The following is a 15,279-nucleotide window of genomic DNA, read 5'->3' on the forward strand; positions in this document are numbered from 1 at the left end:
TCCCGCGCGCAGCCAGGCCCAACTCACCTCCCGCCGCCGCCGCGGGCTCTGGAAACCCGCCCAGCGACCCGAGAACCGCGACGTCCCCTCCCAGAGTCCCCCGCGGGGTGAAGCTGAGCAGGGACTGAGGCGCGCGGGACCTCGAACTCGGCTGGGGAAACATCCAGCTGGACTGGACGCGGCTGTTTTTCCTTCCGACCCCGCGAACCACGAGTCCCAGAACGCTTTGCGCCGCGGCCTTCTTTGCTGAACTACATTTCCCAGAGGATCCCCAAGGCCCGCCTCTACGCCGCGCCTGCGCAGGCGTCCGCGGCTGAGGGTGTCTGAGAGCTGTGTGCCGCCCTAGTAGAGCTCGGGCGCTCAAGTGCCGGTGGCCGCCTGTGTGTGAGGAAACCGTGAAGCTCCGCGCGTCCGTGACTGTTATTGAATGCTCAGGTGTGGCGATCTGTGTGTGACCGTCGCTGCACACTTTTATGACTGCGCACCACGGAGCAAAGGTTTCTGTCAGTGCAGGGAGCTTCTGTATTTAAAATCACGTCCCGTGATTGTGGGTCGTCGTGTGACGCCTAGAATGTGAGAGTGTTTGTGGATTTGTGAGAGGGACTGTGGCTGACTTTGGGCGACGATTTCTTTGTGTTCTTACCCCAGAGATCGAAGGAGTTTACCTGTGACACGCGGTGGGGCTTTGTTTGTTTCTGGGCCTGCCTTTAGTGTGGAGCGGGTGGGAGAGGTTTCTTTGTGTGCCTTTGTGTGTGACTGACTCCAGATTAACTGTTCTCCCACGCCTATGCCATCCCTCAGCCCCGGCCACGGGCCGGGTCACTGTTACCTTCGTTTTTATATCCTTTCTCTACTTAGACCTACTGTGATATCACAGAAGGGTAATTAGATTCCGTTTGTTAGGAAGACGCTCATTGCACCAGAGCCCTTTACAATGTGATAACCGGAGCCCCGGGGGTTCTCTTGGTGATGCTTCCACCTTTTCGCCTTACAACTTCAGTTAGGGCCCAGCTTCAAGAAAACTATCAGTCAGGAGGACAAGAATGTGAGCTCCTGAGTGATGTTAAAGAAAGCCACAGCTGAATGGTAGTTAAAGAGGTGTTTTTTGTTTTTTGGGTTTTTTTAAAAGATTTTATTCAGGAACAACTGCAGTAGGGGAGAAGAAACTTCAACATAGAACTGGGCTCAGTTCCAATACAGCAAGAACAAGTAGGGTTTAAAATGTGCAAAGAGCAAGTTGGGGCAGGGCAGTCAGTGGATGGAAAATTAAGGGGAGACATCAAGGGTAGGGGGAAATTCTTGCTAAACTGACCAACAGAATTCTTGCTGAGGGCAGTCCAGGGTGATCAGATAACGCCTGGATGGATGAGGAGTTTAATTAGACTGGAAGAGTAGTCAGATATCAAGGGCTCTGGCTAAACTGAGTTGACAGAATTCTTACTAAAACCAGGTAATGCAAAGAGAAACACTGAAACCCAAAGGTTGAAGCCTCATAGTTGAGAAGAGGGTCCAGAGGAGCCTAACTAAAATTTGATCAAGGAGAAAGTATTTGACAGTTAAAATTCTGAACAAAGCAACATTCATCCGCATCCCCAGACCCTGGAAGATCTGGAAGGTGTACTGAAGTCAAGAGCTTGGTAAGTAGGGGTATGTGGAAACAAGGGGGAAGTTCTTGAAATGAGAACCGATCTTCGGAGAATAATCCCTCCAATCCCCCCCCCCCCCCCCCACAGACCTCTAATAGCTAAAGCCAGAGAGTCTTGAACAAAAGGAGTCTGGCTAATAGGGCTGAAGTGATTTGCTGTTTATTCTGTGAAATTGGGCACTGTTACTTACAGAATAAGGCAAGCACTTTTTTTTTTTTAAGACTCTACAAACATTTAATAGTTGCTTTGCTTTAATGGGGAAATGTACTAGGTAAGTATTCTTTGGATGATAATTGTGGTTTGCTACTTGACCAGTACATTGAACAGCTCTTCCCTGGTTTTGATTATCAATGCAGGTTAGAGATCATCTTGGGACATTTCATACTAAAGTGCTGTTACACTCCCTTCTTGACTGGCACAGTATACCTTCAGAGAAACTTTGAATGTGTATGACTATCTCTTCATATGTCAGTAATTGATCATAGGAAGACTTTTTGTCCTTTATTTATTTTTCTTATCTCATACCACCAAGTCCAACACTGGTTTGAGTCTAATCATCTCCAGCAGAGCAGGTAAGTAGTACTCAAAGTATGTCAACCAAATTAGTGGTTGCAATGCTAAAACAAATTGTGGTAGGACTATGTCCATCAAGATATAATCAAAAAAGCAGAACTACACTGGTAATTTCAAACAGGATATTTAATTACAGGAAATTGATTATGCAATGTTGAATGACTGAAAGAGCAAAAAGGGGACAGATTTGTAACTTAAGAAACAGCTAACACCATAGAGTTTGGGGAACAAAGGGAAAGGGATGGATTTACCAGAACCTAAGAGCTCTGAAGAGGAATCTCAGCCTGGCCGTTAATGGGGTTTAGTAGTCTGGTGCTGGGAAAGCAAAAAGAATTTGCAGGCAAGCTATAGCCCTCTTCTGCTGCTAGAGATACTGAAAGAACCGGAAAATAGGAAATGAGTTCCTTCTCCCTTTCTGCCTTCCAATCTCCCTTTAATGCCTCCACTGGCAAACTATAACAGTAGCAAGGGAGACTGGGATATGTCTTTGTCAGAGTTCCAGCTCCAGTATCACAGAATAGAGAAAGGCATGTTTGAAGCTGAAATGATGACAGGGAAATGATTAGCATATGATCATTTTTCAATTTGCTGGAAAATAAATTAATTCATATAATTTTCCAAGTTTATTTTTCTTCTCAGAAACTTGTCTTAACAATGTTACTAATTCCTTATAAAAGAATCCTATTAGATGACAAAAAATGGTGCATATTTAGTAACAATGCATCTTAATAACAAAGCAATTCAAATTCTGAAATAGCTCTTGTCTAGTTTAATATGTAGTTATTTGGATGAACTCATGTTTTAACCTATTTTGTTGTAATTTTGATAAAAATATAGATTTACATGTTTTCTAACTTTGTGTTATTTAATATAAATATTTCATGGTGAACCACTAATCACACCCATGACTTAACAGTTCTCAATATCCTGGGGCGCCTGGGTGGCTCAATCAGTTAAGCGTCTGCCTTTGGCTCAGGTCATGATCCTGGGGTCCTGGGATTGAGGCCTTCAACAGGCTCCCTGCTCAGCGGGGTGTCTGCTTCTCCCTCTCCCTAAGCCCCTCCTCCTGCTTGTGCTCTATCTCTCTCTCTCAAATAAATTAAAAACAAAACAAAACAAAAAACAGTTCTCAATATCCTAACAAGTGTGAGAATCACAGTATGTGATTTTTTTAAAATAAACTGTTAGCTATATTAGTCATCTCTTTTTTAATTGAAATGTAACTGACATACAGTATACTATTTTCAGGTGTACAACATAATGATTCAATACCTGTATATATTGTGAAATGATCACCACAGTAAGTCTAGTTATCATCCATCACTATACATAGTTACAAAACTTTTTCTTGTGATAGAACTTTTAACTCTTAGCAACTTTCAAATATGCAATATAGTTGTTTTTTTTTTTTTAATTTTTTTTTTTTATTTGAGACAGAGAGAATGAGCGACAGAGAGCATGAGAGGGAGGAGGGTCAGAGGGAGAAGCAGACTCCCTGCCGAGCAGGGAGCCCGATGCGGGACTCGATCCCGGGACTCCAGGATCATGACCTGAGCCGAAGGCAGTCGCTTAACCAACTGAGCCACCCAGGTGCCCGCAATATAGTTTTATTAACTATAGTCACTATGCTGTACATTACCTCCCCATGATTTATTTATTTTATAATTGGAAGTTTGTACCTTTTGACCCCCTTCACCCATTTCACCTTCACCCCTACCCCATCTCTGGCAACCACCAATCTGTTCTGTATCTTTGATGTGGTTTTTTTTAACTTTTTAATTTTTAAGAAAAATTTTTTCATAGTAAGCCCAATGTGGGGCTTGAACTCATGACCCCAAGCATCACATGCTCTACTGACTGAGCCAGGTAGGTGCCCCTCTTTGGTGTGGTTTTGTTTTTGTTTTTTTTTTTAGTTTCTTCTTATTTGAAGGCAGCCATTATGAATTGAGAATAAAATAAAATTGAGGGGATGCATGGGTGGCTCAGTCAGTTGAGTCCGACTCTTGGTTTTGGCTCAGATCATGATCTCAAAGTCATGGGATTGAGCCCCACTTTGGGCTCTGTGCTCAGTTCAGAGTCGGCTTGATTCTCTCCCTTTCCCTCTGCCCCTCCCCCCACTTGTGTGCTCACTCTCTCTAAAATAAATAAAATCTTTAAAAATAAATAAAATTGGGGCGCCTGGGTGGCTCAGTTGGTTAAGCGACTGTCTTCGGCTCAGGTCATGATCCTGGAGTCCCTGGATCGAGTCCCGCATCAGGCTCCCTGCTGAGCAGGGAGTCTGCTTCTCCCTCTGACCCTCCCCCCTCTCATGCTTTCTCTCTCTATCTCATTCTCTCTCTCTCTCTCAAATAAATAAATAAAATCTTTAAAAAATAAATAAATAAATAAATAAATAAATAAATAAATAAATAAATAAAAATAAATAAAATTGATGTCGGGCTCCCTGCTCAGTGGAGAGCCTGTTTCTCCCTCTCCCTCTGCCTGCCTCTCTGCCTACTTGTGCTCTCTATCTCTCTGTCAAATAAATAAATATTTAAAAAAATAAAAATAAAATAAAAATAAGTAAAATTGAGAATGAAGAAACCCCGAATGATTTCTTGTCTTAGTTATTTTGATTGATCGCCCATATTCTTTACACTAGAATATGTAAAACTAGAGTATTTTTTATAACCCTGCCTAGGGAAGGATAAAGCACAATTTTACCAGGGCTTACTTAGCACTGTTTCCTGAGGCGTTTGGAAAGAGTCCGTACCCTACTATTAATGCTAGTGAAGACCCTCCTCACACCATAATTCATGAATGTCAAATCCAGATAAATAAAAAACCGATGGCTAATTTCTGGGGAAGAGAATTTACATTTAATGGGTAACTTATAAGATCCAAGAACTGTGTAATTTCCTTTGTATATGTTATTTCATTTGTTCTTCACAATACTACAAATAAATATTCCTATCCAGTTTACAGTTGGGGGACTCAAAAATGTGACAATTTATAAAAGTTCAGATGAGATAGGAGTCAAACTTATTTACTTCTCCTTAGGCTCACATGTCTGTGATGGTACACTTTGATACATCATTTACTAAACCTGATCTCCTTTATCAGAGCAGTGGTCTTTGAAAGGTTTTGCTACATTCCCCTTGAAACAATTTCAAAAAATAATGTATCCCCTTTTACATTTTTTTTAAAGTAGGCTCCATGCCCAGCATGGAGCCCAAAGCAGGACTTGAACTAATGAACTTGAGATCAACACCTGAGCTGAGATAGAGTCAGATGCTTAACTGACTAAACCACCCAGGCGCCCCTCCCCTTTTACATTTTTAAATTAACATCTACAAGATATTCTTCAGAAGTTTAAATGATGCAAAGATACCATTCTAGCGTATTTTCTACAGCATCATTAATTAAACATACACAAGCTTTTTTTAAATTTAAATTTAGAAATCTTGCACTGGGCCTTTTTCTTGAAATCATTTCCATTCCACTTTCATCACTGAATTTTACCTTAATGTAATAATTGCCTATCCTTAAAAATCTTTTACTAATTACCTTGTTTTACTTCTCAGCAACAAAAATGAAATTTTAATTTTTCCCTGTGACCAAAACACTCTATAAGTGTCAAAAAGCTTTTTAAAGATTTGTTTATCCATTCATATAAAGAAGATGTAATATATATGTATATACACAATGGAATATTACTCAGCCATCAAAAGGATGAAATCTTACCATTTGCAACCACGTGGATGGAAATGGAGGGTATCATGCTAAGCGAAATAAGTCAGATAAAGAATTATCATATGGTTTCACTCATACATGGAATTTGAGAAAAAGCATAGGATCATAAGGGAAGGGAGGGAAAAATAAGAAAAGTCAGAGATGGAGACAAACCGTAAGAGACTCTTAATCATAGGAAACAGACTGAGGGTTGCTGGAGGGGAGGTGGGTGGTGGTATGGGGTAACTGTGCACCTCCCCCTGCTTGTGCTCACTCACTCACTCTCTCTCAAATAAAATCTTTTGAAAAACTTGTAAAAAAAAAAAAAAAACAGGCACGTGATGTAATGAGCACTGGGTGTTTTATGCAACTGATGAATCACTAAACTCTACATCTGAAACTAATAATAGACTATATGTTAATTAATTAAATTTAAATAAAATAAGATTTTTAAAAATTCAGTCATTATTATAATTTTGGTATCCAGTCGATCAAAATAACAAATATATTTAACATTTTAATAATTATTAAACATACACAGGGTCACCATTCGGCTCTCCTTTGGCCAAGTCCCTTTTCTTCCTGGTGAGAAATCGATATGCAAAGATACCTACATGTCCACAGCCCACAACCTCCTTTAGACCATGCTCTAGATATCTGAGAATTTTCCACTCAAGTAGCCTCTAGCCTGCTTCCAGAGCCTATGCTCTTCTGTGTCTTAAGCTCTCTCCCTTCATCTGCCCTCTGAAAGGCAAACATGCTGCCTATGTGTACAAGGTGGCCAAGTGGTAGCTACATGGTGACACTAGACAGCTTAGACATACAAGCTGGGGTGTCCACAGTAAACATGAGGCCCCTTTTGTTGTGGGAGAGAGGTGGAGTTGATTAAGAAAAGGGAGCTGGCTGGGGACCACTTGTACTGTTGACCCAGGTCTCTAAATGTCAGTAACAGGTTTGCTTGTATACAATCTATTTGGAAACCACTGACCTTGTTAAGATAGGGTGCTTTGAATTAGGGTAGTAAATGTCTTTTTTTTTTTTTTAAAGATTTTATTTATTTATTTGAGAGAGAGAGAATGAGAGAGCAAGCACATGAGAGGGGGGAGGGTCAGAGGGAGAAGCAGACACCCTGCTGAGCAGGGAGCCCGATGCGGGACTCGATCCCGGGACTCCAGGATCATGACCTGAGCCGAAAGCAGTCGCTTAACCAACTGAGCCACCCAGGCGCCCTAGGGTAGTAAATGTTAGAGGCAATAAGAAATGGTCAAAATGATATAATTTGAGTGTAGAAGTAACAAGAGTGGCTGATGCTTGGATGTGAATATGAAGGAAAGACCAAAATTAAATATAATGCTTAAATTTTTGTCCTGAACTTTTATATGAATGGTAGTTTCCTTTACTAAGATAGTAAACAATGAGTATGTAGCAGGTGTCTAGGGTGGGAGTGGGGGTGGGGTCATGTTAAGTTTGAGATACTTGTTGAATGTTAAAGAGGTGATATCAGGTAGGCACTTAGCCCTGTGTGTAGCTCAGTGGAAAGGTTGGTAGTGGAGTAAGAATTTGGGATTTTTCAATTAAGATGCTTTTAGCTGTAAGTTATATAATGCCCAGCTGGAAGTGGCTTTTACAATAAAGGTGTTTATTTCTCCACATGGCAAGAAGTTCAGTTGGCTAACAGCTAAACAATTATATCAAAAGTATTTTATATCATTTATTTTCATAGTGGATAACTTTTATCAAATGCAATTGGTTAATTGCAGAAGTTTGGTTTTAGTGGGAAATCATGAAAAATGATACATACTAAAAACATTTAAGTTTTATCCTAAAATATTTAAAGGCATATTCATTTATGACTTTCTTCTCTCAAGCGCCACCCAGCTTTTTTTGACCTAATTTTCATTGCTGCTTCTGCATGTTGATGGATAGAACCTAATTCTTGCAGCATCTATTTACTGCTGGCTTTGGCACATTAGCCCATAGCTAGACATCATTCTGATGCCTTGACTTCAAATCCAGAAGAGAAAGAGCATATGGGGAGGGGAGAGAAAAGAAGTGATTGAGGGAGTTACACTTCCCTGAGTGAACTATTTAGTGTAGTTTAGACTCTTAGAAATGTTAGCGTTTCACATATATTATAAATAGATAAAATTAACAAATATAGTTTTTTATTGTTATGTAACAAATTACTACAGACCCATTTATTATCTCATAATTTCTGTGGGTCAGGAATCTGGGCACAACTTAGCTGGATTCTCTGTCAGGGTCTTACAAAGCTGAAATCAAGGTGTCAGCTGGGCTGCAGTCTCATTGGTAGGCTTGACAAAGAAAGGGTTAGCCTCCAAGCTCTTTTAGGTAGTTCGCAGATATGGTTTCTTTGTGGCTACAGAATTCAGCCAGCAATAAAGAGAAAATCTTTGCTTCTGAGAGTCTCACTTTAGGGAAGACTGAGGCCTTCTTATAAAGATTTACCAGATTAAGTTGGACCCACTTAGGATAATTTACCTTTCCTTTAACTCAAAGTCAACTGATTAAGGAACCTTAATTACATTTGCAAAATCCCTTCACATTTGCCATACAATTTAACATAAAAACAAGAGTGATAATCACATAACCTTTGCCATATTCTGTTGGTTAGAAGTTGCTCACACTCCCACTCACACTCAAGGGGAGGGTATTACCCAATAGTGTGGTATTAGGAGTGAGAATCATAGGAGGTACCCTAAGATGTGTTCACAACAGCAAAGATGGAGGGAATCCCCAAATTAAATACAAACAGAAATTAATTCTATTTCAAATGAATAACATAACCACACTGAAGGTGGGGGGCGGGGGGAGAAGGAACTAACTTGAGTAACTCTCGAACGCAGTGATTTGTCCTCAGGCCAAAGACAAAAAGATCTACAAAAATAATAAACTCTAGTGAATGGGTTTGCTTATCACAGTTGTATGCATTAGCAATTCTGAAACTACTTAATGTATATTCTAAGACTGAGCAAATAAGCAAATATGGATAATGGGAACCAGGTTTCTCACTATAAGAAAAGGGATTATAGATGTGGAAAGGACGATTAGAATGAACACTGTGAGGTGGCTCAGTCGTTAAGCGTCTGCCTTTGGCTCAGGTCATGATCCCAGGGTCCTGGGATCGAGCCCCACATCAGGCTCCCTGCTCAGCGGAAAGCCTGCTTCTCCCTCTCCCACTCCCCCTGCTTATGTTCCTTCTCTCGCTTTGTCGCTGTCAAATAAATAAATAAAATCTTTAAAAAAAGAAAAAAAAAGAATGAACACTGTGATGTTGAATTAAAATTGGAAGTACCCATATGAACAGATTTTTTTTTTCCCGGGAATAGACAGATATGTGTGTATACATACACACATATAAATCTTCTAGCTCTGTCGGCAGAGATGGCTTAAGAACAATGAGCACAATTCTCACCTAGGTCTTGGTTTCTTAATATTCCCCACTAAAAGTAACCATAGTTTCTTGGAGAAATAGCTAATTCCAGGGCTGAGGCTGGGAAAAAGTACAAAATGAGCCTTCAGTTTCTCTCTGTGAGAAATTAAGGAGATGCTTAAAGAATGATGGGTAGGGGCACTGGGGGCTCAGTTGGTTAGGCAACTGCCTTCGGCTCAGGTCATGATCCCAGGGCCCTGGGATTGAGCCCCGCATCCTCAGCAGGGAGCTCACTTCTACCTCTCCCTCTGCCCTTCTCCCATACTCGTGCTCTCTCTCCCTCTCAAATAAATAAATAAATAAAATCTTTTTAAAAAGTTGGGGGAGGAGACATGTCAAAACGACACAGGAGCCAGCTTTAAAGGGGCTCCCACTGGCCAAATCTAGGAAACTGAATTAAAAGTTATAAAAAGGATATATAATACTCATATCCCATAGTCACCCAATTCACCACTCAGAGACAACCTATCAGCCAGGATTCCCTCAAGAAACCAGAATTCTCAATTTCTCCCTTCTTTTCCACATTCCAAATCTTGTGCAAGTGTCTCTCTGACACTCTAACTAGGAGCCATATGGAAAGATGGTTCTGAGAAATGTCATTCACAGCTTCTCCTCTGGAGAGCATAATATGGGGTAGCAGGAATATTCAGTTGTCAACAGACAGTGCAGCTCACAACATAATGTTACCTGTGTCTTGAGTTTCCTCCCAGAGGCATATATAAACAGTTAAATATTCACTGAAATATATACTTATGTTCTTTTTTCTTTGAATGGCAGCATATGACCATACTATTCTGCCCTTGATTTCTTCACTTACTGTTATCTTAATGACTATTTCATTTGCATAAATAGAGTTGACATCATTCTTTTTTAATGGCTGCACATTATACCATTGAATGATTGTACCATAATTCACCTGATTGTTGTTTGTGTGTCTCAACCAGGCATTTGTTTCCATTCTATAGAGTGCTCTGGGGGAAGACTGATACCCTACATATTGGGTGGTCACTCATGCAGACAAGAACAATTTTTGTGTGGCATGCTGAGATCACGTTCATTAAAAAAAAAAAAAAAGGCTCACAAGGACCCTACAAAATGTCTTTGGTGCTGCCTATGCCTCTGTTGCCAAAATATATTTTGATCTTCAGGGTTATAGTGAAAAACACCCATCTTATCCCTGTGGCACACTCAAGGGGTTAATTGTTGAATTAACAATTACCCTCGGGGGGGAGGGGTCCCGAATCCTGATGATACTGATTTGAAGTACTCTAGAAGAAGAAACTTAAAAATATGAGCAGGATAGAGAGGACTTCCCTGAAGTATATCCACTATTCCAACCCACCCACCCACCCAGTTAAAAAAATAAATGAAGGAAGGAAGAAGGGAAGGTAAGAAGAATGGAAAGAAAGAAGGGAAGAGTTACTTTCTGTTATAGCTAACATTGATTTTTTAGTTATCTATCCAAAGCACTCTACAAACGTGACTTTCTGATACTTATATTGTACATTTCACCTTATCTAAATTAAGGAAAATAAAATCCTATGCAGTAATCCAATATGGTCACATGATGAGTGAAGTCTATGGTAAAATCAAGATACAAAAAGTATTAGAGAGCTCACTTGGGATGCTGTACTATTTTTGTCTGTTCAGCTACCTATCCCAATAAGGTGGGAAAGGCAAGGAGAAGTAGGTAGGAAAAATTCACCCATTAACTGCAAAAAAGCAATGCAATAGATAAAGGATAGTATTTTAAAGATTGTACTAAAAAAACTGGATAGTCCAAAGAGAAGAAAATAATCAACCCCTACATCACACCATTCACAAAAATTAATTTGAGATACCTAACATATCTAGATGAAAATATAGGAGAATATATTTATGACGTGGGGTTAGGCAAAGACAAAAAAAGCCATAACAAAAAAAGAAAAATGTGATATATTCCAATTAATTAGATTAAAAACTTCCAATGATACCATTAAGAAAATGATTAAGCAAACCACAGGACAGGAGAAAGTATTCAAAATACACATTTCTTACCAAGCAAGGACTTATAACGAGAATATATAATCAATTCCTATAACTAAAAAATCAGGGGCACCTGGGTGGCTCAGTCAGTTAAGCACCTGCCTTTGGCTCAGGTCATGATCCCAGGGTCCTAGGATCAAGTCCCACGTCAGGCTCCCAGCTCAGTGGGGAGCCTGCTTCTCCCTCTGCCCCCTGCTCGTGCTCTCTCTCTCTCTCTCTCTCTCAAAAAATAAATAAATAAAATCTTGGGGCGCCTGGGTGGCTCAGTTGGTTAAGCGACTGCCTTTGGCTCAGGTCATGATCCTGGAGTCCCGGGATCGAGTTCCTCATCGGGCTCCCTGCTCAGCGGGGAGTCTGCTTCTCCCTCTGACCCTCCCCCATCTCATGCTCTCTCTCTATCTCATTCTCTCTCTCAAATAAATAAAATCTTTAAAAATAAATAAATAAATAAATAAATAAATAAATAAATAAATAAATAAAATCTTTAAAAAAATAAAAAAAATCAAACAACCCCAATAAAAAAGTGCAAAGAAGATGTGATGTGTGTGTATATATATGTGTGTGTGTGCACACACACAATGGGATATTACTTAGCCATCAAAAATGATATCTTATCATTTGCAATGACGTGGATGGAACTAGAAGGTATCATGCTAAGTGAAATAAGTCAATCAGAGAAAGATAATTATCATATGATTTCACTCATATGTGGAATTTAAGAAACAAAACACAGAAGCATAGGGGAAGGGAGGGAAAAATAAAACAAGATGAAATCAGAGAGGGAGATAAACCATGAGACTCTTAATCATAGGAAACAAACTGAGGGTTGCTGGAGGGGAGAGGGGTAGTGGGATGGGGTAATTGGGCGATGGGCATTAAGGAGGGCATGTGATGTAGTGAGCACTGGGTGTTACATACAACTGATGAATCACTGAACTCTACCTCTGAAACTAATAATACACTATATCTTAATTAATTGAATTTAAATAAAATGAAATATAATTTAAAAAAAGAAAAATTAAGAAAAAAAAACAAGACCCATCTATATATTGCCTCCAAGAAACTCATTTCAGACTGAAAGATGCATGCAGATTGAAAGTGAGGGGATGGGGAAACATTTATTATGCAAATGGATATCAAAAGAAAGCTGGGGTAGCATTACCTGTATTGGACAAAATAGACTTTAAAACAAAGACTATAACAAGAAACAAAGAAGGACACTATATAATAATAAAGGGGACAATGCAATAATGAGATATAACAATTGTAAATATTTATGCACCCAACATGGGAGCACCCAAATACATACAACAATTAATAATAAACATGAGGGAAGTAACTGATAGTAATATAATAGTAGTAAGGAACTTTATCACACTATTTATATTGATGGACAGATCATCTAAACAGAAAATCAATAAGGAAATAGTGGCTTTGGATGACATACTGGGCCAGATGGATATAATAGGTATGTCCAGAACATTCCATCCTAAAACAGCAGAATACACATTCTTTTCAAATGCACATGAAACATTCTCCAGAACAGATCACATATTATGTCACAAAACAACTCTCAACAAATTCAAAAAGATTGAAGTCATACCATGCATTTTTCTGACCACAACACTATGAAACTGGAAGTCAGCCACAAGAAAAAATCTGTAAAAAGCACAACTATATGGAGGTTAAATAACACGCTACTAAACAGGAAATGGGTAAATCAAGAAATCAAAGAGGGAATTTAAAAATTACATGGAGGGGCGCCTGGGTGGCTCAGTCAGTTAAGCGTCTGCCTTCGGCTCAGGTCATGATCCCAGGGTCCTGGGATGGAGCCCCGCATCAGGCTCCCTGCTCCGCGGGAAGCCTGCTTCTCCCTCTCCCACTCCCCCTACTTGTGTTCCCTCTCTCGCTGTGTCTCTCTCTGTCAAATAAATAAATAAAATCTTAAAAAAAATAAATAAATAAAAATAAAAATAAAAATTACATGGAAACTGGGGCGCCTGGGTGGCTCAGTCGTTAAGCGTCTGCCTTCGGCTCAGGTCATGATCCCAGGGTCCTGGGATCGAGCCCTGCATCGGGCTCCCTGCTCCGCGGGAAGCCTGCTTCTCCCTCTCCCATTCCCCCTGCTTGTATTCCCTCTTTCGCTGTGTCTCTCTCTGTCAAATAAATAAATAAAATCTTTAAAAAAAAAAAAATTACATGGAAACAAATGAAAATGAAAATCCAATGATCCAAAATCTTTGGGATGCAGCAAAAGCTGGTGTGGAGGGGGAAGTTTATAGCAATACAGGCCTACCTCAAGAAGCAAGAAAAATCTCAAATAAACAACCTAACCTTTTGCCTAAAGGAGCTAGAAAAGAAGAACAAACAAAACCCAAAACTAATGGAAGGAAGAAAATTGTAAAATTGGAGCACAAATAAATGACACAGAAACTAAAAAAAAAAACAGTAGAACAGATCAATGAAACTAGGAGCTGGTTATTTGAAAAGATCAACAAAATTGATAAACCTCTAGCCAGACTCATCAAAGAAGAGAAAGGACTCAAATAAAACAAAATTAATGAAAGAGGGGAAATAACAACTGATACAAAAACACAAGCAACTGTAAGAGAATATTATGAAAAACTATATGGTAACAAATTGGACAAACTAGAAGAAATGGAAAAATTCCTAGAAACATATAACCTACCAAAACTGAAGCAGGAAGAAACTGAAAGTTTGAACAGACCAATTACCAGCAAAGAAATTGACTCAGTAATCAAAAAACTCCCAACAAACAAAAGTCCAGGACCAGACGGCTTCACAAGAGAATTCTACCAAACATTTAAAGAAGAGTTAGTACTATTCTCAAAATATTCAAAACAAAAGAAGAGAAAGGAAACTTCCAAATTCATTCTATGAGGCCAGCATTACCCTAATACCAAAACCAGATAAAGACACCACAAAAAAAGAGAATTATAGGCCAATATCTCAGATGAACATAAATGCAAAAACCCTCAATAAAATATTAGCAAATCAAATTTAACAATACTTTAAAAAAAATCATTCATCACAATCAAGGATTTATTCCCAGGAAGCAGGGTGGTTCATTCGCAAATCAATGTGATATATCACATCAATAAGAGAAAGGATAAAAACTGTATGATTATTTCAATAGATGCAGAAAAATCATTTGACAAAGTACAACATCCATTCATGATAAAAACCCTCAAAAAAGTAGGTTTAGAGGGAACATAACTTGACATAATAAAGACCTTATATGAAACACCAACATCATCCTCAGTGGGAAAAAACTGAGAGCTTTTCCCATAGGGTCAAGAACAAGACAAAGATGTCAATTCTCACCACGTCTACAAAAATTTTTATTTAAATTCCAGTTAGTTAACATACAGTGTAATCTTAGTTTCAGGTATACAATATAGTGATTCAGTACTTCCGTACCACACCCAGTGCTCATCACAAATACACTCCTTAATCCCTCTTACCACTTTTATTCAACATAGTACTGGATGTCCTAGCCACAGCAACAGAGAAGAAAAATAAATAAAAGGCATCCAAATTGGTCAGGAGGAAGTAAAACTTTCACTATTTGCAGATGACATGATATTATATGTAGAAAACTCTAAAGACTCCACCAGAAAACTACTAGAACTGATAAATGAATTCAGTAATGTGGCAAGATACAAAATCAATGTACAGAAATCTGTTGCATTTCTATAAATTAATAATGAAGCAGAGGAAAGAGAAATTAGGAAAACAATCCCATTTACAGTTGCACCAAAAATAATAAAATACCTAGGAATAAACTTAACCAAAGAGGTGAAACACTTGCACTCTGAGAATTATAAAATATTGATGAAAAATTTGAAA

General features: G+C 39.1%; 1 protein-coding gene and 1 long non-coding RNA gene across 7 annotated transcripts in view; one reads left to right on the top strand and one right to left on the bottom strand.

Annotated features, from left to right (window-relative positions):
* Positions 1-15,279, bottom strand: part of ZNF527 (zinc finger protein 527) — a 66,122-nt gene that overhangs the window by 25,751 nt on the left and 25,092 nt on the right. The window contains exon 1 of one of the 6 annotated variants that reach the window (XM_064581351.1): positions 28-328. The exons of 1 other annotated variant lie outside the window; for it this stretch is intronic. In XM_064581351.1, the coding sequence (XP_064437421.1) occupies positions 28-163 (136 nt within the window). In that variant the 5' untranslated portion in view covers positions 164-328. Of the gene's footprint in view, positions 1-27; positions 329-15,279 lie in introns of those variants that run through there. 4 more of the 6 variants (XM_064581358.1, XM_064581354.1, XM_064581359.1 and 1 more) reach the window with 4 other exon arrangements.
* Positions 362-13,876, top strand: LOC135362857 (uncharacterized). The gene is made up of 2 exons (XR_010408231.1): positions 362-435; positions 1,451-13,876. It is a non-coding gene; the product is annotated as an uncharacterized LOC135362857 (long non-coding RNA).

Source organism: Mirounga angustirostris, unplaced genomic scaffold (assembly GCF_029215605.1).
Source record: "Mirounga angustirostris isolate CCGP_5_RB_7025 unplaced genomic scaffold, mMirAng1.0.hap1 SCAF_16, whole genome shotgun sequence".
NCBI classification, from domain to species: Eukaryota; Metazoa; Chordata; class Mammalia; order Carnivora; family Phocidae; genus Mirounga; species Mirounga angustirostris.